The 24690-nt window shown below is 41.3% G+C and overlaps 1 protein-coding gene across 5 annotated transcripts; it reads right to left on the bottom strand.

The window, feature by feature from the left end:
* Nucleotides 1-1763: 1763 nt before the first annotated feature.
* On the bottom strand, nt 1764-24568 carry CNOT7 (CCR4-NOT transcription complex subunit 7). Of its 5 annotated transcripts, XM_084856685.1 has the most exons (9): nt 24418-24568; nt 21448-21647; nt 18880-19073; nt 16485-16646; nt 16121-16199; nt 14437-14483; nt 10630-10774; nt 5854-5964; nt 1764-3577 (listed from the first exon to the last, which is right to left on the bottom strand). In XM_084856685.1, exons 2-9 carry the CDS (start codon nt 21562-21564, stop codon nt 3449-3451), a joined length of 984 nt encoding a protein of 327 aa, XP_084712811.1. In that variant the 5' UTR covers nt 21565-21647; nt 24418-24568; the 3' UTR covers nt 1764-3448. The 5 variants fall into 5 exon arrangements, with proteins under 5 accessions (XP_084712811.1, XP_084712808.1, XP_084712807.1 ...); XM_084856682.1 differs by lacking the exons at nt 14437-14483; nt 16121-16199 and having other exon boundaries at nt 24396-24568; XM_084856681.1 differs by lacking the exons at nt 14437-14483; nt 16121-16199.
* Nucleotides 24569-24690: the final 122 nt, after the last annotated feature.

Raw genomic sequence — 24690 nt, 5'->3', positions numbered from 1 at the left:
ACGCTTATTGGTGGGTGAGAAGTGCCAACAATTAAGTCATACAGTTGATGCATTCTCTAAATTAGTATTAGGACACATTGACACTATAAAGTTACACCAATCAATTTAACTGTCATGGGCTCCTTGAGAAAAGACATAGCAGTACTGTTGGTCTGTAATTAGTTTAGGCAGGGTAGGTAAGATTAGGGTTTCTGGTGGTGGAGCAGCATCTAGGCCATATTGCACCAAATATCAGATTTTTTTGAGCAGCCACCTCAACGGCATAAACAGCAACTGAACTTACAAGCCTGTGTCTAGGCCAAGGGTAGGGAACCTGCTGCTTTCAAGATGTTTTAGGCTACAGCTCCCATCATCCCCAGCCAACAAGGCCAGGGGTCAGGGATTATGGGACTTATAGCTCAAAACATCTGGGAAACACTAGGTCGCTTGCCCCGGTCTAGGCTGTACTGTATCATACTGCAGGGGGTTACATGATTAAAGCTCCTCCATATAAGAAACTTCCTGCACATAGAAAATTAGGTGCCAGGGACAAAGGTTACAGCCTAGGTTTCTCCCAAGCATGCTCATTTTCCATGTGTGGGATTTGTGTTTGTTGGGGGGACGGGGAGCATTCCATCACCTGGGCTCCCACTTGTAATCTGAAGTGGTACAATCCAGACACCAGTGCACCTCATCTTTCATGCTTAAAAACTTGTCCGCAACCAAATCCCATTATTTCTTAAAGTGTTAAAGGGAAAGCCAGCCAAAATACAAAGAAAGCACTCATGGCTGTCACCTTGAAACAAAACTAAGCCCACATGGTGCAGATCAGGTGGCTGAGTTCATAGATGATTGGTGAGCTTTAAAAAAAAAAAAAAGTGTGGACACAAGCAGCACATTTCAGCGGCGAGGGGGACACTGCAAGGAGAATACACGCTGGTTGGCCCTTCCCTTTTAACATGTACTAATGTGTATAGACCCCATGTGCAATCCTTAGCCAAGTCACCTTCCTGCAATTATTTAAGCTGCGATGGTGCCGAGAATGACTGATTACAAATGCTGCCCACTACCACCACACGGTAAATTAAAATAACCAAAGTTCCCATTCACAAGAACTCTGACAACAAAGCTAATACATTTGTAATGTAGACCTACTGCTGGTCAGATTTCTTGTCTGCCATATCACAAACCACCAGTAGCAGCACATGGGTGGGATATACCTCTCTAAAAAGACCTTATCAGTGCTCACAAAAAAGAAGTTGGCCTCCAAACATCTCTGCTTGCATATTAAGTACAATCTCTTACACTCAGACTCCTTATACATACTTGCAGACATCTCAGCTCACTCTCAACAGATATCCCTTCTATTAGGACAAATCAGTACTACAAAATAGGGTGAGCCTGTCAAAACATAGCATAGGACTAGGGCATCCTTGCCACTGCAGAGGTAATGGACTTCATGGCCCTTTCCACACCAATGTTTATTGCTGAGCTACACATGCAGCAGAATTGGTTCTTAAGTATGGGCAGCCACCCTATTAAAGTGATTGATTTCAGGAAAAAGCTTGTGGATTTGCTTAACATGCTCAACTGCAGATTGAAAGTATAAAGCTACAATGGTGAAGGTATTTGGAACAGCCTAACTACAAACAGCAGACTATGCCAGGGACAAAAAAATCCCCCAGTAGTCTAAAACATGTCTTTGTAAGTAAGAAATATACAAGGGATTTGCTGGGTACACAGACATATCAGTAGAGGTTTCAAAACAAAACCACAAGTCTGTTGATATATAAGAAAACATTTTTAAGCCTTTATTTACAAAAGCTTTAAAAACAAATACCCTCTTATGCAAATGTCTTTGTTATTTTTCTTTAAAAAGGACCACCCAGTTACATCATTGTAACTTAATGAGGGGAAAAAAAAGGAAAACAGTTTAAAGTACATGGTAAACAGATCAACTTGCTGAACATTGTTAAGGTTTACTCCAATCGATTTTCAGTGTATATGGCACACACAAAATGCTGCCACAGGCACTCCATCATTTCAGGTTAGGGTTTAGCTATTCAATACCAATTAAAGTCTTCCTGCACAACTGGTTTGTATGAGCATGCTCTGCATAGTTAGGAAAGTACTTTGTGGTCCTTTAATAAAACAATGCATTTATAAAATATTTTGCTAAGACAGACTAAAAAAATAAGCTAGCCTTACAAGCCTCAGGTAACTTTATTAGGTACAAATGGATTTGTTGTTTTACAACAAACATTTTTTTGCAGCAGCTCCAAAAAAAAAAAAAAAAGGACACATCTATCTTCCTTTTCCATTTAGCTCAATATCAAATTGGCTTCAGATCTTTGGATCTCATCCTTAAGTTGAGTTGTGTTCATCTATTCAAGTAGTCAATAAATAAGGTTTTAAAATAGAAAGTATTTTAGGGCATAGCTTGCTGAAATAGGAATAAGGACATGGATCCACAATTAGTGTGTGCTGTTAATCTAACTGCAGTTTCCATCCTTTCAATTATTGCGCTTGCAGACACGAAAGCAAAAAAAAAAAAAGGACACAAACTTTCCTAAAGGCTGTAAAGCTTGTTTTCAGACACAAGGCAATTCACAAGGAATTTCTCCTAAATTCACCCCACTGAGAACTGAAGAGGAGCACAGATTAGGTGCCATGCAAGAGCCTCTCAGTGGAGCGTACATAGGAGAGATTCTTCGTAGCTCCACCTAGTTATTTCCATCACAGAGCAGTGTTAAACTGGCAAGCCAACTACAAGCTAGTGTGTACAGGACACACTTGGAAGACCAAACACCAGTTTAGAGACAAGAGCAACTGCTTAGATTTCAGTAGTTTTGAACAAAGGTTATGCAGTGAGTGTGGTTTCGTTCAATGGATCTGAAACGGGACGGGGTGGGAGGGACAACAACCCCATGGCTGCTAAGTTGGCAGATGAATATTTTGTCTAGATCAGGGAAGAAAAACCAGAACTTCAGATAAAACAGAGGATCTGACTCAGAGTCACTCTTCTAAAGTGCAAATGTGATGGTCCACAATCTTGAATAGCTAAAACTCCTGTACACTGGAAGGGATAAACAAATGGGGAAACTGGTTACAATCAGTGCCTAGTTCAGTTTGGAGAAAGAGCGTGGGGAAGATAATAAACCAATACTAAGACCAATTAAAGTTTACCAGAAATTTCATTATCATTTTAGCTTTCCTCTTCTATCTGCCACACTGCTCCTACATGTGCTTACAGACGGGCAAGGTACAAGGCCACATTTAACCCAGAAATGCCTACACATCAAGATCAAAGAACCAGGATAGGAACAGTCAAGTTTAGTACATATGAAGGCAGGAAAAACGTGTCTGATAAAGAGAGGAAAAGAACGCCTTATTGTCCAAGGAATTCAACCAGAGATAAAACCTATGTACAAGCATGTGGAGCTCAGAAAAAGTGGCTTCCTATTTCATGTCATGATTGCTTGTTGGCTTCTTCTTCATATGCATTTCCTGTCCCATTCTGTACATAAGATGAACCAGAACCAAGACCATACAAGTGACCACAGTACTTGGCGTCATCAATGTGATCTTCAAAGAACATCTGAAGAAAATTTAAAACAGAAGTCGTTATTGGCCTTTCTTTGAAGGCAAACAGTAAAGAAAGCACCCTTATGTGACCTATTTTACAGATGAAAATCAAATCATAAATAAAATACCTACTCCCACATGATTTAAGTCCTGCTCTTCTAAAGCACCCAGAGTGTCGTACAAGCATAAACATAAGCCATAATATAAATCAGTAAAAATTACAAACGCAACAACCCATTTTTAAAAACAATTAACATAATACAACCAATACTTAAAACATAAAACAAAACCCCAGCAGCAACAAGGGTAAGAGTTATTAAGAGATTAAAGGTGATGACAATAAAACTATTGTCATCAGTGTTATATATCCAATCAAAATGAATGTCTTCAATTTCTGGTGAAAGACACAAAGTGGGGGCTGACTAATTTTAATTGGGAGAGCACTCCAGAGTTGCAGCACTGCCACAAAAAGTTGCGGTGCTGCACAATTGTGCTCACTTGCCAAATCCAAGAGATGGCTCCAAGAACAAGGCCTCTGACAATGATTGTAATTCCCAGGCAGGCCTGTATGGGTGCAAATGGTCCCTAAGGTAACCAGGTACTAAGCTGTTTAGGATTTTAAAGATTAGACACAGTACTTTGAATTGAGCTTGGAAACCAAAGGAGCTGTCATAAGATCAGAGTTATATACTTTAACCTGTGAGTGCCAGACAAATTCTGGCAACGGCATTCTAAACCAATTAAAGCATCCATCCTATCTTTAATGGCAGCCCAAAGTACAGTGCATTGCAATACTTCGGTCTGGAGGAAACTGAGGCATGGGTGATTGAAGCCATGTCCTCCTACTCTATGGAAGGTCACAGCTGGCATTTTAGCCAAAACTCATAGAACGCAATCCTAGCAACTGCCACCACCTGAACATCCAGGGATAGCAATGGATCAATGATTACACTCCTCCCACAAAAGTGCTATGTACCTGTTCCTTCAAGGGGAGTGTAGCCCCATTCAAAACAGGTTGAATAATCTCACCAAGATCACCAGTAGGTGCTCTTGACTAATACTAGATTCTTCTAGTTTCAACTTATTAACACCCACCCACTCCTGAACTGACTCCAGACACCAGTTTCTCACATCCATTGCCTATCCAGGGATCACTATGCTGCTACCCAGTTTTTAAGGAAGACATGAAGAAAATTATGGACACATCCTGTCCCCTCCTAAATGCTCTCCTCAATTTCTTCTGAATTAACATAAATTTAGCAGGACATTGGCAACCACCCACATTTCCATCATTCCTTCACCAGATATAAAATTCAAGGTGAACCCCTGGCTACTCCAAGTAAGATGCTTCAGTTAGTCCCTCAGGAGAAGCCAGATAGCAACTGAGCCTACTCAGACCTCTCTACTGAAAAGCTCCACTTCTTACAGGAAGCCAGATTCCGGCTGAACATCAGGAAAAACTTCCTGAGTGTCAGAGCAATACGGCAATGGAACCAATTACCTGGGGAGGTGGTGGGCTCTCCCACACTGGAGGCCTTTAAGACGAGGCTGGACAGCCATTTGTCAGGGATGCTCTGACTTGGATTCCTGCGTTGAGCAGGGGGTTGGACTCGATGGCCTTGTAGGCCCCTTCCAACCCTGCTATTCTATGATTCTATGATTCTCCAAGATGGTAGCTGCATGGGCAGGCGCCACCATATCATGACAGAAGATGGTAACCTGCAGAAGATGGTGCTTCTCCCCTGACCCATGATCTGAGAAAACAGTGTACAGCACCAGAGCACTCAAGGGAAAGAAAAGTGCTGGAAAAGGGGCTACTAAATGTTAATAAATAATGAAAGTGTACAAATATTTTCGATGGCTGAACACTGCACACTATAGGAACAAACAGAAAGCTGAGTAGTGGAGTATGTTTTGTCATGTAAAAGACGTTACTGACTCAACTCCATTTAAAACAAATGTTGGATCCACACAGTTTTCTTACATTTCCGTATGTTCAGTTTACCCATGAAAGGGCATAGTAGTGCCCCTATCGCATTTATTGGGACTGGGCGGAGGGGCTGTAATCTGTCTTTTGGTCAAAAACATAAACAAGCTGGCACTGAGGACAGGTTCTAGAGGATAACTTGCACACTTGGCAACTACTCCTGCCTCCACAGAGGGGACTACCGTACACTTTGGAAAATCTAACTCCAGGGTTAGCTTCACAGGGCACAATCCCAGTGACAATTTAAACGACAGATTACTTTCATCCAAAGGCTGCATACAGAAAAAAGAATTCACACCTACCTCTCTCATTTTGAAGAAGGCCATGCCTGTTAGTAGAGAGTCAGATCCTGCTTGATGCTGTGGCCCTATTCTCTCTAACTCTAACTGCTCAGCAACTTCTTGCAATCCACCCTGAAAGAGAGTATCGCAGCACCGTCAGAAGATTTGACGACATCAGGTAATGGAGCAACAGCTAAAGAATTAGCTTCCACCTCTCCACGCCATTTGTTTATTACAGTTTGAGAGGACAAATGCACAGTGAGTATGCAATTGAAAAGCCATGCTTTTTCTTCAACCATAATCTTAGCTGAAGCTACATGTTCTTTCAAGTCTTAGCAAATGGTAAAAGTAATGGCTTTCAGCACACCTATTTATTTGCATTTTTTTTACAATTCAAGCCACAGAAACCAAACCAAACACAGCAAATCTTTAAAGTGCTACCTCACCCACGCCTATATTGAGGACTGCTAGGCAGTTCAAACATTCCTTTAATTTTTCCCATTGCAGGCTTTGGCAGGGTGGGGGGAGCTGTAGTGCTGCATCATCAAGGCCACTAGCCCAAGTGAACGGTCACCAGCTTACCAGCTGCCACTACAGCAGCCAATTCGAGACGACCCAGTTTATATCATGCAAGTACTGTGCCTTCACAGAGGCCTTTAAGTGGCCTACCTAATCATGACACTGGCAGTATTTTCAGGGCTGGAAATGCAGCACACACTCACAGGGGTGACAACAGAACCAGGAAATTTAAACAAAATTCAGACCTATACAATTGCTTTAGCGGGATGCATGTGCGGCCCTTAAAAAGTTATCTGAAACAGAAGATGCCACTTCCCCACTTAAGATTTGGCTTTTTAATATTCAGACTGCAACACTTACAAATTCAGGAAATATTGCTGCATTATCATTCCATTAATATAGGACCCATAAATAGGAAGTATATTTAATACAGTAAATGCATCAAGGAGTCCAAAGACATTAGAAACCTCACTCATTTTTCTAAAGGATACCATAGTAGATTAGAATACATAGTGCTTTCTTCAAGCCATACTGGCTTGAGCACTACTCAGTATATGCCAAATATATGAGCCAATGCAGTCAAACCCCATCTCAAAATGAGTTATGACTCTTTAACGATATTGAAGCCTGGTTGCACACAGAAAAAGACTAGAAAATCACGGAGTATAACGAAGGTTAACACACACGCGCGCACACACTTTCCTCAATACCTTTTTGATGTATGACTGTAGGGCTGTGTCACATCAGAGATCATGTAGCCCACTATCCAATAATAGATTTGTACTTAAATATGAAGAAAATTCACTCTTGGCAAGACTGGTAGATACTTTTGATCTCATGCTTATGAGATTACATTTAGCCTAGCCATCTCCCTGGTGAATTTGAAGAGCTCCCCAAAATGTAGCTCAGTTCATGTAGGTTTCTCTTACTATGAATGATTGTGTTAATAAGAAAATCCAAGGGTAGCTGTTGACTAAAGGTTCTTTTAAGGGCTGCCTCAAATTTGTACTAGCTAAGAAAAAAATACCAGTGCAGATTTCAAGGAGTCACTTCGAGCAACTCCATTTTGTGGGGGGGGGGGGGAGCTAGGTATAATGATAAATAAGTTGGCATTTAGGGCAAGAGATATAGGGGGGGAAAGGTGAGGACATGACATTGAACAGCCGCCCCCAATGTGGTGATCCCCAGATGTGTCGGATTACAATACTGCCCATGTTCGATGGGAGTCGTGGGGTTGTGGACCAACACATGTGATGGGTACCAGGCTATTATTACTATTATTAATTGCACTTATATCCTGCCTTTTTTCCTCTTGCAAGGAACCCAAGGCAGCTTGCACCGTCCTCCTCCTCTCCATTTTATCCTCACAACAACCCTGTGAGGTAGGTTGGGCTGAGAGTCTGTGACTGGCCTAAAGTCACCCAGTGAGCTTCCATGGCTGAGTGGGGACTAGAACCCGGATCTCCCAGCTCCTAGTCCAACACTCTCGCCACTACACCACACTGCAAAAGAATCTCACTGTAGTAACAGATGGAAAACAAAAAGGGTGTGTGAGAAAATGAATACGGCCAGCAAAATAGCAATAATGTAACAATCACTTCAATGTATTTTGCAATTCATGGATATGACCATAGACCAGTCCAGTCAGAACACTTTGGTGCCCTGGAAAGACCAGGCTCCGGTCCCTGGTTCTATGTAATCTTGCCCTTGCTTTTAAACACACCTTCACTCGCCATATACACCTTTCACCTAGCTCCACCACAAAGGTTAAGGATAAGCCAAAAGACAGTCCTTTGTCAAAGGAAGGTGAACACAGAATTTGGGGTGGGAGGGAGAAGACATCAAAGCAGGATGCACCCCAATGTCACCCAATTTGTCTTAGTAGTGGTCTTTCAGGAAGATTCAAAAGAAGCTGCAAAAATACCTTCAGACCTCTGAAGTTTTAAAATCCAAACCATGGGAGTGTTGGCCTTTGTTGAAATATGCTACTAATCCTGCAACAAAATTGCCCTCAAGTTGTCTGTTCCACCAGAATTTTAAAGAATGACAGGAGATAATGCAATTGATTCCAATAATCAAGTATTGATTTATTTTCCAGCAAGTAATCAGAACAAACAGCATTTGGTTGATCAGTTATAGAGGTTTATACATGTATAGCCAGGAAGAATCCCATCTCCCATTATGAAAACTGTATTTGAAACAACATTCACTTTAAACGTCATTAGTAAGGATGAACATGGAAATCAAGTTGCATGGCCAAAGAATTCTATGTAGTTCAAACGGTGAGGTAACATTCCAGTCATGCAAAATTGGAAAAATTGCTACTCTTATCTGTCCAGTCAGCTTTTTCTCAAAGACAACTCCATTCAATGAGCATTTCTTTAGGAGATTAATTCAACAGTAAGACAAGAAATCTCACCCTAGCCCACCCCCAAAGCCTTCAGCATTATTACCAGAATTTTCAGCATCTGCATCCTTTTCTTGAAAAAATATTAATTGCATGCAAGCAATTAAGTTTTACTATAGGGGCAAATGGCCTTAATCATTTAAATCACTGACTCAGCAAGATTATCAGGGGTGACCAGTTACCCTTATTCAACACGAATTTAGCCGCATTGCAGATCAGCATCCAGTTTGTCTTTGGCTTCTTTGCTTACAAAAACCCATGTGCTTTTCTTCATAATGCTAAGCTATCCCTTGCCTCAGGTCGGCCACTTCAGTACCAGTCTGTTTTGAAGGAGGCTTTCCTTATGTCTGTTAACACCACAGGAGGAGTAATAATCCACTTTGCTGTTCTTCCTTTCATGCCTCCATTTCCAGCGTACATTTGTCCTCCAGTCCAACATGCGTCTCCAAATGATATGCCTAACAGAACAAGCCAGTTAGTAGCCCAACTGGCTTCTGAGCAGAGAAAAACACCCATCCTCTATTTCTTGACATGCTCAGTATGCAGTTAATTTGCTGTTTCATGAAGTACATGGCTATTTAACCTCACTATGCTGTAAGAAACTGAGCCCAGTTCACACAGGAGCACTGAGCAGACGTGCTACATGGTGAGAAGCTTCCAGGTGACTGTAGTACCTATCGGTGCTAACAACTGCTACAGCCACCCACGGAGAGCCCCTTCCCAGGCCTCTCTCAGTGGTGCCACCTGCTCACCTTCTAGACGTACCCAGCTTCTTCCTACTACAATGAAGGAACCAAAAGCTGCTACAGTTTGCTGCAAGTTATTTCTTCCCGTCTGCTGCTACCCAGTGGTAAGGCAGCTAGCAAGGCAGCAACATTAAGAGCACCCTTCCCCAACCTGGTGCCCTCCAGGTGTTTTGGACTACAACTCCCAACATGCCTGACCACTGGTCATGTCTGCTGGGGATGATAGGAATTGAAGCCCAAAACATCTGGAGGGCACCAGGATGAGAAAGGCTGGGTAGGAGCATGCTACAAGGAGGCTCTCATCTAGTGGCTGTAGCAGCTGTCAGAACAGCTGCTACAGTCAAAGGCTTCTCATCACTCTCTTTAAAGCTCCTGCATGAACTAGCCTCAGACTTGCACCACTGCATCTTCCCTAGCTCAGGCTTGGAAAACAGGAACCTCTCGGTGGACTGCGTACTTTGATCACAATCAGAGGAGACAAAGGGCATGTGCACACAGCCAGACTTTTGCCACCTGAAGTCCATGCAGAGTAAAGCAAACTGCCTTTGAAGCCTAGGCTTGTATCCAATGTTAGTTCTACTTAGGGTAGACTCAAAGTGGCTGGAACTTAAGTTAGTCACGACTACTCCCATTCATTCAGTGAATCTACTTTAAGTAGGACTAGCATGGGATACAACCCCAGGTTTCAAAAGCAGCTTGTTACACAGCACTGTGAGTTGCTCATGGGAGCCACTGGCACAAGCCTGAGTTGTACATCTCCCACTTGTCTGAGAAAACACACAGACACCCAAATGGGATTCCTATTCCGTCATGACAGGGCCTCACATATCTATTTGCATGGTCCTACCTGTTTTAAACTTCCATTAATTATTTTTCCAATAACAAATAGACTACATTAACTAAGGCTACACTAACATCCTTCTCCTGGACATCTAGTTTTCAGTGAGAATCTCTCAGTGCATAAATTTCTCTGAGAACTAGTTCTAGCTGCCATGGTTTATAGTTGATGCCATAAAGGCAGAAGACCAGACGAAGCTTACTTACTTGTACATTCTTCATCAAGAAAAGAAACACTTACTCCAAAAAATGCTGATTAATCTGTGCAGAAAGCATTAGACCATTTACCTTGAGATTTTTGCAACTCTTCATAAGGTACTTCACATCATAAATGACAGGGAAAAACAATCTCAGTATCTCAAAGAAGTCCAGTTCTTCTTCAGGTAAATTGGAATTCGTCAATATCTTGATCAGATATCCAAAGTCATAGCCACTGCAAGGTAACCATAAATGGAAACAAAACAAAACCACCTAAGATTAGGCAGGTAATCATTCCAAAAGATCTTCTTTTTAAAGAGATTGCAAGCCCAAGAAGCATTTCCAGATCCCTTCTTTCCATACGCATTTCTTCCAACAAAGTGGATGTGTTACAATTCTCGCAAAATCACTTATGTGAGCCTCTTGCTCATTTGGTTATAATTTTATATATTAATATATATATATATTTTAATATATAGTGTATGTGTGTGTGTGTATATATATATATATACACACACACACACACACACACACACTATAACAATAATTTTATTGTTGATTTGTAAAATGATTATTTAATTGTTGTATTTTATGGTTATATTATAGTGCTGAAGTTATTATGTTCACAGTTTTGATAATTATGTTGGGAAGCTGTATATAAATTTGTGAAATAATAATAAATTGAAAACCCACGTGCTTCATAGACCTCTGATCTGGATAGATTTTTAAGGATTTTTCCCATGTGACTTAGGTGCAAGGCCAAAACCCTAGTTTAACAAAAGAACAGGCTTGGAAGAAATCTGAGGCTTGTGCACTTAATTAGTTCCTGCTCTGAACTGGCAAACTATAATTTGCACTTGCCCACCCTCCAAACCAGGCTTGAAAATTACAAGCTAGCTTGTCAAATGACACATATAATGCATATTTTATTCCATAGAATATAGGTTCAGACCCCCACATTCAAAGTAACAATTGTCAAAAGCCCATTTTAAGCCAATGTGTAGTATGTACTTCGAATGGCCATAAATAACGCTTGGTAGCATTTGAAAATTTGATTCACAACAAAGTCCGCTGAACAAAGTTATATATACAGAGGAAGACTTGCCATTCCAGAGCATACCTCTCCAGGTGTTTTGTTTTTGTTTTAAACTGGCAGGAGCTAAAACTGCCACAAACAGCTATATGCTTTTTGCATATCTTTATATACAATGCATTTCCTGTTAACTAAAGGAAGTCAGTAGCTGGCCCACAACAAAGGGAGGATCCAAAGAGGTTTAGACAAAAATCTACCCATATTGTAGAGCTTCCAAGTCTTACCACTGCAGTCCCCTCCGAATCCCAAAAACAACTCCCCCGAAGTCCACACCTTCAATGTAGCACAAGAAGCTGCCATAGGAATGGGAAATTCTGAGATCTCCAGTATGTACACTGAAAAGGTTGGGCATGCACACATACATGGCTCTTGGCATCCTGGCCAAGGACATTTTACAGATCCATAACGTGTGTATCTGCATTTCTTAAATCACATCCTTAAAACTAATATGCATGCACTGTAGAACAGTTTGAAGGAAGAGAGTTACTCAGTTTTATGAGCAAGCCATTACTGAAAAGTGAGGACATTAGATCTATTTTAGCCATTCCTTCCCAACATGGCAATTTTACTTACATGTCTCTCCACTTAGACTGATTATGAACAGCTGCTTAGACAAGATTTTTAAAAATGTAACCATCTGACCTAGATAAGATACAGCTTATGACATGAGTTTCCACTGACATATCCTTGTTTAAGGGATTCACTATAATTCTCCTCTTAAAAGAAAATATACCAAAGGTGCATTTAATGGTGGTGAAATTGTGGACATGATAATACAGTAGTTAACTTTGGCTGTTTCTCTTAAGGCACTGAACATAAAGGCTGCCTTATGTTTGTAAAATAGCCTTCTTCAACCTGGTGCCCTACAGATGTTTTGGACTACAACGGCCATCCTGCCTGAGGCTGACGGGAGCTGAAGTCTACACTATCTGGAGGGTACCAGGTTTGGAAAGGCTGTCCTAAAGCAATAAAGAGACTTTAGATCTGTAAAGCATGTTTTAAAAATAAGTATTGCTTATTTTTCATTTTTTCCAAAATTTCTTTCAGTGGGAAAAACACCATGTTTTTTCCATGGCTTCAAAATTTCCAGAAATTTTACATCTCTAATCAGTCCTAGAAACCAGTGAGAAATATGAAAGGACAGTTGCATTAACTTTGCTCATTCTAAAGAATAATCTAAATCTAGTTTTTAAAGCTCTCTCCGCTATATTTTTTATTTGTTGTTGTTTTACTGAGCTTTGAAGTTGTATTTTACAAACTGCACCAGCATTCTGAGCATTGATCATGGCCCAAAACAACAGAAAAGAATAAGGTATCTAGAGGTCACATCTATAGTTATTCCTTCCAGTAATTCAATTAAAGATGTTTTGCTACTAGAAATGTTTGATCTTTTCTTGCCACAGTATTTATAACACACACATGTGCACGCACACACACTGTTTGGGGGTTTGTTGTAAAAGTGTATAGTTAAGTGGAATGTTTGTTAATAATTTTAACATACAGAAAATATTCAGCCCAAATATATATTAATTCTTATTAAAATGAAATTTTAAACCTAATTCCATTATGATATTTCACCAATACCTTTTTGTAAATTTTACCTATTTAAGATTATATAGTAAACTATTTTATGTCCATAGTAATAACCAATAAATAACATTTTTACAGGATGAAGCCTCTGTTTATAGTCTATATAATGGTCGATTTGTCTTCTGTTACAGTTTAGGAACATTTATTTTCTTGAGGCTTAGCTGCATTACAGTAGTTGCGAGCAATTTCTCAGCGCTCTAAAAATTCAGATATAACTGCCTTTCTCCCCATATGATAATAGCTGTTAATTTGCTCATCGTTACATTCCACATTTTCCCAAGTCATTCCTCTATCCCTTCGGGAATTGTTAACCATAGTTTCTTGTTACCCTTGCATTTTCCAAATCATTTCAACAACTATTAACAGATCCCATTATTCCTAGCTTTGTACTCGGTTTCATAAAGCATGTTCAGCCCAATCCTATTCATGTTTATTTGGGAGTAAGTTCCACTAGCATAAATGGGACCTGGTCCAAAGTAGGTATACAGAGAACCGCAGCCGAAGCCTGCATACATGTCTGTAGGAGTAAGCTCCACTGAATCCAGTGGGATTTACTTTTGAATAAACTTGCATACAATTGTGCTGTTAGAAGAATTACTCGCAGAACTAACATAAGAACTTCTCCTGTTATTTCTCTGTTGACATTTACTACACCCTTCCAAAAATCTTCTACATTACACAACCACATATGCATAAATGTACATCTATGGTTTGACAAAAGAACATCTGACAAAAGTGTAGCTATACTTTCTCAAAACTTTTGTACAGTTGTCCTTAATTGCAATATTCAATCTGGCAGGCTCTGGTGTACATATATCTTTAAACTGTTCTATACCTGTACCATTCTGATGCTTTCTACTGGCATCAAAGTATAATACATTCAGAACAAATTCTGAGTTTCCATATTCAGGAAAAAGTTGCACAAAACCAATCCTGTTTCAAGTCACTTCATTACTGTACAAAAGCACTCTCACCTGAAATGCACAGGCAAGAATCTTGTATCTTATTGCTTATTTCATTATATGCACATAATTTATTTCCAACATATAAATCAGCCTTCCCCAACCTGGTGACTTCAGATGTTTTGGACTACAATTCATATCAGCCCCAGCCGACATGGCTGATTATGGACGATGGGAGTTGAACTCTAAAACATTCGGAGGGCATCATGCCGGGGAAGGCTGATTTTAGATTTTATGCTCTATGAGATTTACATTTTCCCAAACAATAAAACTGCTGACTGTCCTCGAAACATCAAAACCTGCATAATAGAGTCAAATCTCAAGTGATTATGATGGGCCCATTAGGATTGCATTCATTCCAAATATTAAAATACTGCATAGTAAAATAGGTTCTTTATAATGTTCAGTCTGTTTCTCTGCCACTGAAATAATAACCCTCCAAGGTCCCTTCCAACTCTAAAATTATATGATTCTACAGGGTTATGTGAATATAGAAATAGGCCCGATTAAACATGCATGGTGTAGCTCAGTAAAACACAACTCTGAATTACTAAAAAACTGCTGCTAATATCTTCACCAAATTAACCTACACAGATAAATCTTGGCCTATATATCTGAAGCTTCCAATATGGATTGCTAACATCATTCTAAATGCTAGAGTGCAGTGACAATCAATTCAACAAATACACGGATGGATACAGGATTAGTGAATAATTCAATGTGGAGCCTTCTCAGAGTTACTTGCTATATCTAAAGCCTGCTTCCTACATTTAAGACAGCCATCCCATCTTAGAGTTTTTTTATTCCCTGCTTGTCAATGTTTTACAAGCAATGCTGCCTTTCATCATCTCTATAAATTAATCCCCATTCACAGAAAACCATCTATTGAAAGATGTTTTTTCATATAACACTGCAACAGTAGCAGCAAAACATAAACTGACCCAATTCCTTCCTTATCACAAGATTTTGTATGACAGCAACAAAAACTGATCAGACTTTCAATGGGGGAGAAACAGCCTGGAAAGAGGGTCCTGTAATTTTAAAGGTTTTTAAATTATGTGAAGATTTCTGGTATTACTACAGCAGTATCTAAACTCCAAACATTAACATTTCTCCACTAGCTGCTAGAGCTAAATAATCATAATTGTAAAATGTGGTCTAATAATTTATTCTGCTCACGTAAAGCAGAATTTTAGTTCAACTAATGGCCTCTGCCTAAACGAACATGTTTTTAATACCTCCAGCAAGGGAACATAACATGTTCTTAAACACCACAGGTACAACCTACCTAGAACAGCTGCTACAAACCCTTTTCATTTCAAAAGGCTGGGTGACTGGACCACTCAAGCCTGCTGAAACGCATGGAACCTGTGCATAAACACTGACAGATCATGCCCATCAGCACTGGGTAATCTTGAACAAGATGATTTTAAGGCAGATACCTTTGCTAGCAAACTTTCCTCAGAAAACTCTCCAATATGTAGGCAAGCCAAAGCTAAGCTTCAGTAAGAAACTTTCCACACAACAACCCGACAGAAGAGGGAGGTGCTCTTTCAGAACAGTTAACACACTTTATGGAGTAATCCACAGCAGCAGCAGGTCCAGTATGCCATAGAAAGCTCAACAAAAAACATTCTCCAGCTGATGCAACTTATTCAAATCATTAGAGAGTGCTTACACAGATATCTAGATCAAAATCCAAATCCTTTGAAAGTGTATTTCAACCACCTTCTCCTGTGGGGAGTGAGGGAAGCCAAAGGACTAATATACTGGAACCAGAAAAGAAAATAATCCATGCAGCAACCAAATTAAAAGTTTAATTCTTCTAATATTTGGCATTACAATTAAGATAGAAGGTTCATGTTTTCCCTACCAGCATTATCAAAGAGTCTTCAGAGCTGTACTGAATTTGGACTTTCCAACGATGTTAATCAACTAATTCCAGTTTCCATTTACCTGCTAAGCGTACACAAAGGGCAGAGATATGTGGCTGTTCCTTCCTCTGACCTGGGATACTGTCAAAGCAAAATAGAAAAATACAGTGCTCCCTCTCTACAAGGCTGACACTTTAGTGCCTCATTTATGACAACAATTTAATTGTTTCCAACTGGAGCCAAAGAGTAAACTTGAGATAACTTTAAAGCAACAAGGCCTTTACAACAAAATCACATTGCTACATCCAGAACTCATCCAGCTCTGATGTTCCAGCTTAATTAGCAGGGGCAATTGTTCCGTCTTATAGTTTCAGGAAAAATTTAGAAATTCAACAACTCAAGTGATAGGGTATATGCTGCATTTACCTATGAAACGAAAGCCACTTGACTCCTTCGCATAGCACTACACCTGACGTCATAAGAAGTTCAGCAAAGTACTGAGTCTCAATTCCTTCTTCCTCATGTTTTTTGAACTGGATTCCAGATGTTGTTAGTAGCTCTATAGAATCCTGGGCATACATGTCCTCTCTAGGGGAAACAATATGAAAAACAACCTCACTTAAAATATAGAATTATTGAGGTAAAGTTTCGAACCAAATTCCAGCACAAACTGCACATTTAAAAAATTCATCAATGCAGAAAGAATTGTGAGAATTCTTAAATTTACCGCTTACTCCTACGCATGCCTACTCAGAAGCAAGCCCCACAGAGTTCCATGGGACTTACTCCTAAATAAATGTATATAGGATTGCTGCCTAAGTTAACTGTTAAACATAGTCAAGACTTTATCTTTGGAATAGTTGCTCAAAACATGCTGTTGATTAAGGAAAAATCTTTCTTACACAATACTCTACTTGCTTCCTAGGGGCAATGTACCACTGAAATCAACAAGATTTCAGTGTCTCCCAGTTCTGGACCAAGTTTTATCTCTCGGCTCAACAACCTGCATCACTGACACACACATCGTTAACTTTCTTTTATCACTGAAAGATCAATTCATACCTGAGCATTCAACGTAACACTTCAGTTACAACCTGGAAGAGGGCTAGCTGATTATATGTTTCTATGCACACAATGAACTCAGTGGAACTTAATTCTGAGTAAACATAAGAGCAGCCATGCTGGATCAAACCAAAGGTCTATCTAGTCTAGCATTTTGTTCGCACAGCAGCCAAACAGATACCTATGAGAAACTCACAAGCAGGACATGAGTGCAACAGCACCCTCCCACTCGTGTTCCCAGCAACCAGCATACAGCCCAAAAATGGACGTAATATACAGCCTTTGTGACTAGTAGCCATTGATAATCTTTATCCTTCATGAATTTCGCTAATTCCACTTTTAAAGCTCTCAAAGTTGGTAGCCATCACTACATCTTGCCATAGCAAATTCTGCAGCTTTGACACTTTTGGTTGCCCTTTTCTGCACCTTTTCCAGCTCTGCAATGCACTGCATTGGGATATCTGGCTACAAACTTAAAACATGCTTGGGGCTGGGGCATCAACCTAAGCACACTGGCCCAGAAGCTTCTACTATAATCGTTGTTTTCATAACACTGCTCAGTTTGCAAGGTCCCTTATAATTCTTTAGTTCACTTAAGTTGTACATAGTTTATAATTTTATACAGAAAAACCTACCACCAAATTTAGGTTTTTAAATTACTATACCTATAGAAAAAGACTGATGTAAGTTGGTACCCTGATCCAAGCCACTTAGAACAAAGCTACATTTTAGTCAAATATATGTGTTTCCAATGAATCAAGAAGCCCAATTCTATGTTCTGCATATCACGATAGGTAAGGGACAAAACTATCACCCACAGTCTGTCGCCTGCCTCTGATGCCTGTTCTAGACTGTCCACTGAAGCAGCAGTAGCTGTTGCCTTCTGTTCTGCTGCTTCAGAGGAGGAACTCCTTCAGTAGTTACCCCCTTTTGTTTTCCTGGAATAGCAGCAACTACAGAAGAACAGATCTGGGTAACAATAGCTGTCTAGCATACATTAAATACTCATTCCTGAGAAGTGGCTTTTCTTCTCAGTTCCCAGTCCCTGGTCATACTTAACAGATATCTGTTCACTATTTTAAGCTAAACTCTGCTAATATCAGTGAGTTTTATCAAGAGAAGCATGAGCTTCAGGTCACTCAAGCAAGAGGTTTTCCCACGTCGTCCTCCCCACTGCAGCCCCCCTAGACCCTTCAAAAACCCACACCTGAGGGCCCAGGGAGCCTCAAAGCATACAGGATGAAGAGCGCAGGAGGCCACAGCAGAATGAGGAGTCAGCCAAAATAGGGCAGAAGCACCCATTTCAGCCAATTTCCCCCTTTCTCCAGCCCCATACACACCATTCCATGCCATCTGGAGGCTGCCCTGACCATCAGGAGTGGCTTTTTGAAGGACAATGGGGGCTGCTGGGGGTAGAGAAGTCTCCTTGTGTGAGCATCTTTACATTCACGCTTCACCTGACAAAACCCAATGAAATTACACCAGTTTACAATGTAAGTACTTGTATATATATTACACTACGACCACTTCAGTACATTTTTTTAAATACTAGTAATAATGAAGACAGTTAAATGTGATTGAAAGCCTGAACAAAATATATTAAATTTATATAAACAACATTTAATACTCTTTCTACAGGTGGTGCAAAAGTCGAGAAAAACAAACTAGAACTATTGACATCAAACATTCAAGATTTTAAAATTAACCCTTATTATTCTAAAAGTTAAAAACGCATACAAAGTCAAATTCTAGAACTTACGTTAAATTAAATTTAAAATTAAATTGCCACGTTGAAGTTCCTGGAGGGTATTCGCCTTGCTCATTCATGAACGTCAGCCCCAACTGAATTATCTTTAGTAGGTCTACATTACAGCGGAGTAGTTGGTACTGATAGTCCGCGTTGCTTCTGAACTCTCCAATAGGCCGTGCAACTACACCTGGAAACTCTGTGTCCTGAAAAATTAAGCACAAATAGCAAAGGCAAAATATAAATTACTATGAAGGAGAAGAGTATTTTGGGGTTAGATCCTTCATAGAGCCTGGAATGTCTTCCTGACATCAAGCATCAGGTGAGAGAGCAAATGCTAGTTTTATAGTTAACCCCAGTCCCTGTGCCTGCCCCCAAAAAGCAGTGCAAAGCAGTCTATTTGGATTATGAACTGGAGTATTTGGCTTAAATGATTTGTAATTACTGGTAATTTCTGGTGGTTGCAACAATGTATAAATTGGCAGTGGCACAAGGTGGAAAAGGGTAGTCGTGTTAACAGTTAGGATCTTGTCCCTCCCTCGCATGTCCCAGTTTTCCTCACATCTGACTCATGCAAGGCTTTACAACATGGTGCTGATGCACCATACACTGTTCTGAGTTACTGCACTGGTGCAAGAACTTCCTCACAAACACCTGCTCCTAGCCACCTTTGGCATCACACAATTAACTAGTAAGATACAGAGTGTTTTTGCATGAACATAGAGCTAATAAAATGCATACCCATACAAATATAAATCCAATCCAAATTTTACTGTGCTGGTGTAGAAAAGGCATATTAGGAAAATTCAAAAATAGGTAGCTCTAGGTCATTAGGTAGTAAGAAGGAAAAGCAATTTTTTTTAACCTTTTAACTCACCAAAACAATTCAGTCAGGAACAACTGATGATGTACCAGCAAATAAGTCAAGTCAATTAAGATAATAATGCTCTAGTGCACTTTCCCAGGTTGACCGTGGTACCTTTTCAGCAAATGCTTAGATGATATCAATAATATTTTATAGCAGTGAAACTAAGATGAGACTAGGAGGTTGGATCTAGTTCTATGCATGTGCAAGTGGTGTAGTAAAAGCAAACTTACCCAATCCTCCTCCCCATGGCACTCCTTCAGCCCCCTGAAAACGCTATACAGAAACTTCCCCCTGTACCACAGCCTACCCCATCCAATAGAGCCCCCAACATTCTCTATATAGCATTTTCAGGCTGGAGGGGGCGAGGAAGTCTGCTTCTGCCACCCCAGTTGCATGCCCCTAAAACTAGATCAAACCAGATGTCTGGGGACAGCCAGCTGCATCTGGAAGGTTAAGTTTCTAAACTTTAAAAAGGTGACGGGATTTGGCATCACATATCCTACCAACAGCTCTGCTAGATCAGACCAAATGGCCATTTTGTCCAGTATTCACCCAGGCCTTTTAAATTATACTTATACTTGAGCCTCTCAGTTTAAAATTCTGTGTTTTTAATTTTAATAGTTTTCATTGTTTTATACTGTATTTTAATGTTGTATTCATTTGTGAGTTGCCCAGGAAACTTCTGTTACAAGGCAGCTATATAAACACAGAAATAATAAATATTCTGCTTCAGCTAGTGACAAGCCACATGTATCTACGAAGCCCACAAACAGAGTATGAAAGCAATAGTCCTGCCACCCTCTGTCTGTCCCCAGAATCTGGTATTCTGTGGTCTGTTGCCTCTGAAGATTGGGGGAGAAGGGGTTGCATGATAGCCATTGATAGGACAATCTCCCATAAATTTGTCTGATCCACTTTTATCTAAGCTAGTGCCCATCACCACACCCTGCAACAGTGAATTCCACAAGTTAGTTATGCACCTTATGAAGAAGCATTATCTTTTATCTGTCATGGATCTACTGCCAACTATTTCCCTCAGTGAGCCCAATTTCAAGTGTTATGAGTAGATGAAAAATTTCTGTCTGATGGGGAGAATATGTGGGATGGGTAGACGGCACAGTTATTTCCCACACCAGCCTCCAGATGTGGTGCTAGCATGGGATGTAAACTACGTCATCCCCCGTCCCACATGGTCTCTCCATTTCAAATGTTGTAAGTATAGCACAACACCCAAACACAACCAGCAACTCGGCTGTACAGCAGGGTGCAGAATCTCAGGTCCTAGGATCCAAATCCAATCCCTCAAAAAGCCACACCTCTTCCTTTGGCCCCACCACCAACTGTTTGGTGCTTTCCTGGCTTCCCCCTTCCCCTCCAATTCTAAAAGGATGAAATGTCTCTCCTGAAGCTGTGTTACTGGCAGCAAGAGCTAGCATTTGGCTCCGCCCCCTTTGCCTTTGACCCTAGCACCACTGGAATGTGGCACCAAGAGTTACTCCAGAATGGAATTTGGTCCTTGGGCCGAAAGAGGCTCTGCACACCTGCTGTAAAGGTAACGTAAGCATCAGTCCTTAGCGATTATTTGAGGCTTGTTTCCAATGCAATATCTGAGGCTGTGATCTTCTGTTATTCCTTAACATCTTCCCCTTCAAAATAATGTTTAAAGACTAGCTCCAGCCTAAAGAAAGATCATAAATATTGCGACATCATACCATGGCAACATAGTTAAACTTCCGTATAACTTGACGAATTTTCTTCATCTCTTCATCCAGGTTGCAAGCCCAAACTTCACAAATTCTTTGGCTGTGATCTACTGTAGCTGCTGGCATAGTTGGGAGGTTTCAGATACCAGGCATCAAAGAGGTATACTTGGCAAAGGGTCAGTTTCATAAAATAGGTTTTAGTTATATACCTAAAGAGACAAACCAAAAAAGGAAAAGTTATTAGAAATTCATAAAACTATTGAAAACCATAAAAAAAAAGCCAACAACCACCAAAGGATTTTTAACATGGTGGATTTGTTAGTCTTGTTTACAGACACAAAACCAAGGAAGCTAGATTACACGTTAAACCTTCCAAAATCAGTGTGCTGATTTACAAATCATCAGAAGGCAAAGGGACATCTAAGGCAGAGCCATCAATTGTTTGTTCAGTTGCTAGATGGATACTTTTAAAAATCTGTACGATCGCAATGAATATGTTATTGTATTTGGTGGTTATATTTTTATCATTTCTTTGTAAATTTCTTCAATTGTGACTCCTTTTAGCTGTGTGAAGTGATACATAAATATAATAAGCTAACTTAGGGAGCAAACCTATGTGGATAGATGGCCACCTCTGAACGCGGAGGCGACCAATGCACGGCAGGTGGAGCACAGAGGGGGATCCTCTCCTCCGCGCTCAAACCACCCTGCATTCATGGCTAGACAGCTGATTTTGGCTGTCTAGCTGCAGGACATCAGAGCGCGGGGTGGGGAGGCCAGGCAACACATAGGAAGTGTCGTATCGGCACTTACGAACTCCCCACCCTGCCCCCGGGAACGCCCCCTTTCCCCCTGCTCCATGCTGCTCTTACAAGGGCAAAGGACGGGGACAATCCGTGCTGCCTACAAGATGGCGGGGGAGGGAGTGCGGAGGTGGTTCTCTGGGAACCAACCTCAGAACATGGGCTCCAAGGTTGGTTCCTAGAAACCGACCAATCCTATGGCCATCTAGCTGCTATCTAGTGGCCATAGGATTGCACCCTTAGTTAACTGTCTACCAAAGGCTAAAATTCTATAAGCTTTCCAGGGAATAAGTTTCATTGAACTCAATGGGACTTGATAGATATGTACGCTACATAGAATTACATAATGGAGTGAATGCAGTAGGTATATTAATAACATTAGACCCAATTCAAAGTTATAAACTCTACTTCTCTGAACGCAGCAGACAAACCAGCAACAATGGGGTACCAACCCAGCACATGGGATGCCAACAGATTTGAAATGAATGTAACTTTTAAAAGAATAAAATCCAAGTTTTACAGGTATGGCTTTTACTAAAGGCCTACTTCAAAACTGTTTTCCAATCAAGCAAAGGACTCTTTTTTAAAGATCAATTATCATTCTTCCAGTATAAACCAAAGGATATGTACTGAATAATCTCATAAATTTTGGCTGACTTCAAGTCCCATTGTGTTCAATGGCATTTATGCCCAGCTATGTATACGCAGGATTGCAGCTTTCGTTTGCTTAATCATTTATTTCAGTGGGACTTGCTTCCAAGTATGCATGCTTAGGATGGCAACCATAAACAATTGCAATTTAATTTAGTAAAACAATCTTTATTCATTAAAATGTATTAATTCAAACAAGCTCATGTAACTGGTTGACACTGATGAAGGCTGCTGCTCATACCAAGCACTAACTAAAATTTGTGCTCATGTCCTGCTTGTGGGTTTCCCATGAGCAGCTGGTTGGCCACTGTGTGAACAAAATGCTGGACTAGATGGACACTTCATCTGATCTAGTATGGCTCTTCACATGTTCCTAAAATTAAGTTGTGTCAAAAGGTCAAGAGATGCGCAGAGAATTGATACAAAAATAATAGCTTAACACCCTGCTGCCAAAGGGCACGTGCAAAAGGAAAATCACAGGAGCAATAGCTATATAATTGACAATACCCTCTCCTGTTACAAATTCAGTACTGACATTTGCGCTGAAAATTAATGTGTGTGAGAAAGAAACAGAAAGAGACAGTAGCAATAACATACACAGCATATAAGCTTGTTTCTTTCAGCCCCAACTTATGTGCAGTGATTCTAATTTGTAACCTCTCCTAAGCTTTTAAGGCAGGGGTGTTGAACCTTGGGATCGTGGCCAAATATGGCCCGCATGGGGTCCCAAATCCATTCCCCAGATATTGGATTCCTGTTCACCTGCCCCCAGCCCAGTTCTCCTGACTGCCCATCATTTGGTGGTTTCCCAGCTTTCACATGTTTTTTTCTTCCATTCCAGAAGGTTGAAATACCTCTCTTACGACCTAGTTACTGGCAATAAGAGCTTTAAGCTAAAATATTCTGGTATTACTGCCCCTGCCCCTTTTGCCTTTGGCCCCATCAGCCACTGGAGAGCGGCCCCAGAGAGCTTCTCCAAAATGGACTTCAGCCCTTGGGGTGAAAGCGGCTCGACATCCCTCTAGTCTGCACGCAGCAAACTAAAAAATCCCAACACAGAAAAGAACATATAAACCAAAACCTATCGTGCAAGAGTTGCCCTGGCAGCCCATAACAACCCGGCCACGTGCATCTGCTGCCATAAGAATTCAGTATCTATCGCAAGCGTCATTTCTGAAGTACTTGCAGAGGCACGCAAAAAGCCCAGCCCTGAGCCCGGCATTTCTCTGCCTCTTCTGCTGTCCCTGAGGCAAGGGCGAAGCAAGCGGCGCGTGTTCCTGTGCAAGTAATGCAGCAACAGGTGAGGGAGGCGAAGCCCGCCCCGAAGTACATCCTGGGCACCAGCCCGGGCTCGCGGCTTCTCCCTCTGCAGCCCCTTCCGCTCCACGGAGAGCGGCGCTCGGGCCCGCAGCCGCCACCGGCCTGCGAACTGCGCTGCGCCTCGCTTCCCTCCGGCCCCCGCCCGGAAACGCCGCCACCGCGCGCCCCGCCGCCATCGCCTACCGGAAGAGGGGCCGCTACTCACGCGGGAAGGAAGAAGAGGGCGGGTCTAGCCGGGACCCGGAGGCGGCGGAGGCAGCCCCAGCGCGGCGAGCGGCGGCGAGAAAGCGCGGCGAGCTGCAGCTGCTGCTCCTGCTGCCCCCCGGCCGCCCAGCGCACAAAGCCATTACGTCATCGCCGCGCGCTGCGCCCCTGTAACCTTTCAACTCTCTCGGCCGCGCGGCTCGCCACCCTCCTCCGCGCCTCCTCCGCTCCGGATTGGAGGGCCGGCTCTCAGCCAATCAGGCCCTGGGATTGC

Source organism: Heloderma suspectum, chromosome 5 (genome assembly GCF_057233095.1).
Source record: "Heloderma suspectum isolate Gila_16-S chromosome 5, 16-S_ref, whole genome shotgun sequence".
Lineage (NCBI taxonomy): Eukaryota > Metazoa > Chordata > Lepidosauria > Squamata > Helodermatidae > Heloderma > Heloderma suspectum.
The sequence above is the reverse complement of the archived record's forward strand: the minus strand, read 5'-3'. Positions and strand labels throughout refer to the sequence as shown.

Bases quoted from the DNA above. Each gene is read 5' to 3' on its own strand.
- CNOT7 (XM_084856685.1), bottom strand. From the start codon at position 21,564: ATGCCAGCAGCTACAGTAGATCACAGCCAAAGAATTTGTGAAGTTTGG. The intron at 19,074-21,447 runs GTATGATGTCGC...TTAATTTTTCAG, and splicing joins AGTTTAACTATGTTGCCATG to GACACAGAGTTTCCAGGTGT. The intron at 16,200-16,484 runs GTAAATGCAGCA...TTGCTTTGACAG, and splicing joins AAGTGGCTTTCGTTTCATAG to TATCCCAGGTCAGAGGAAGG.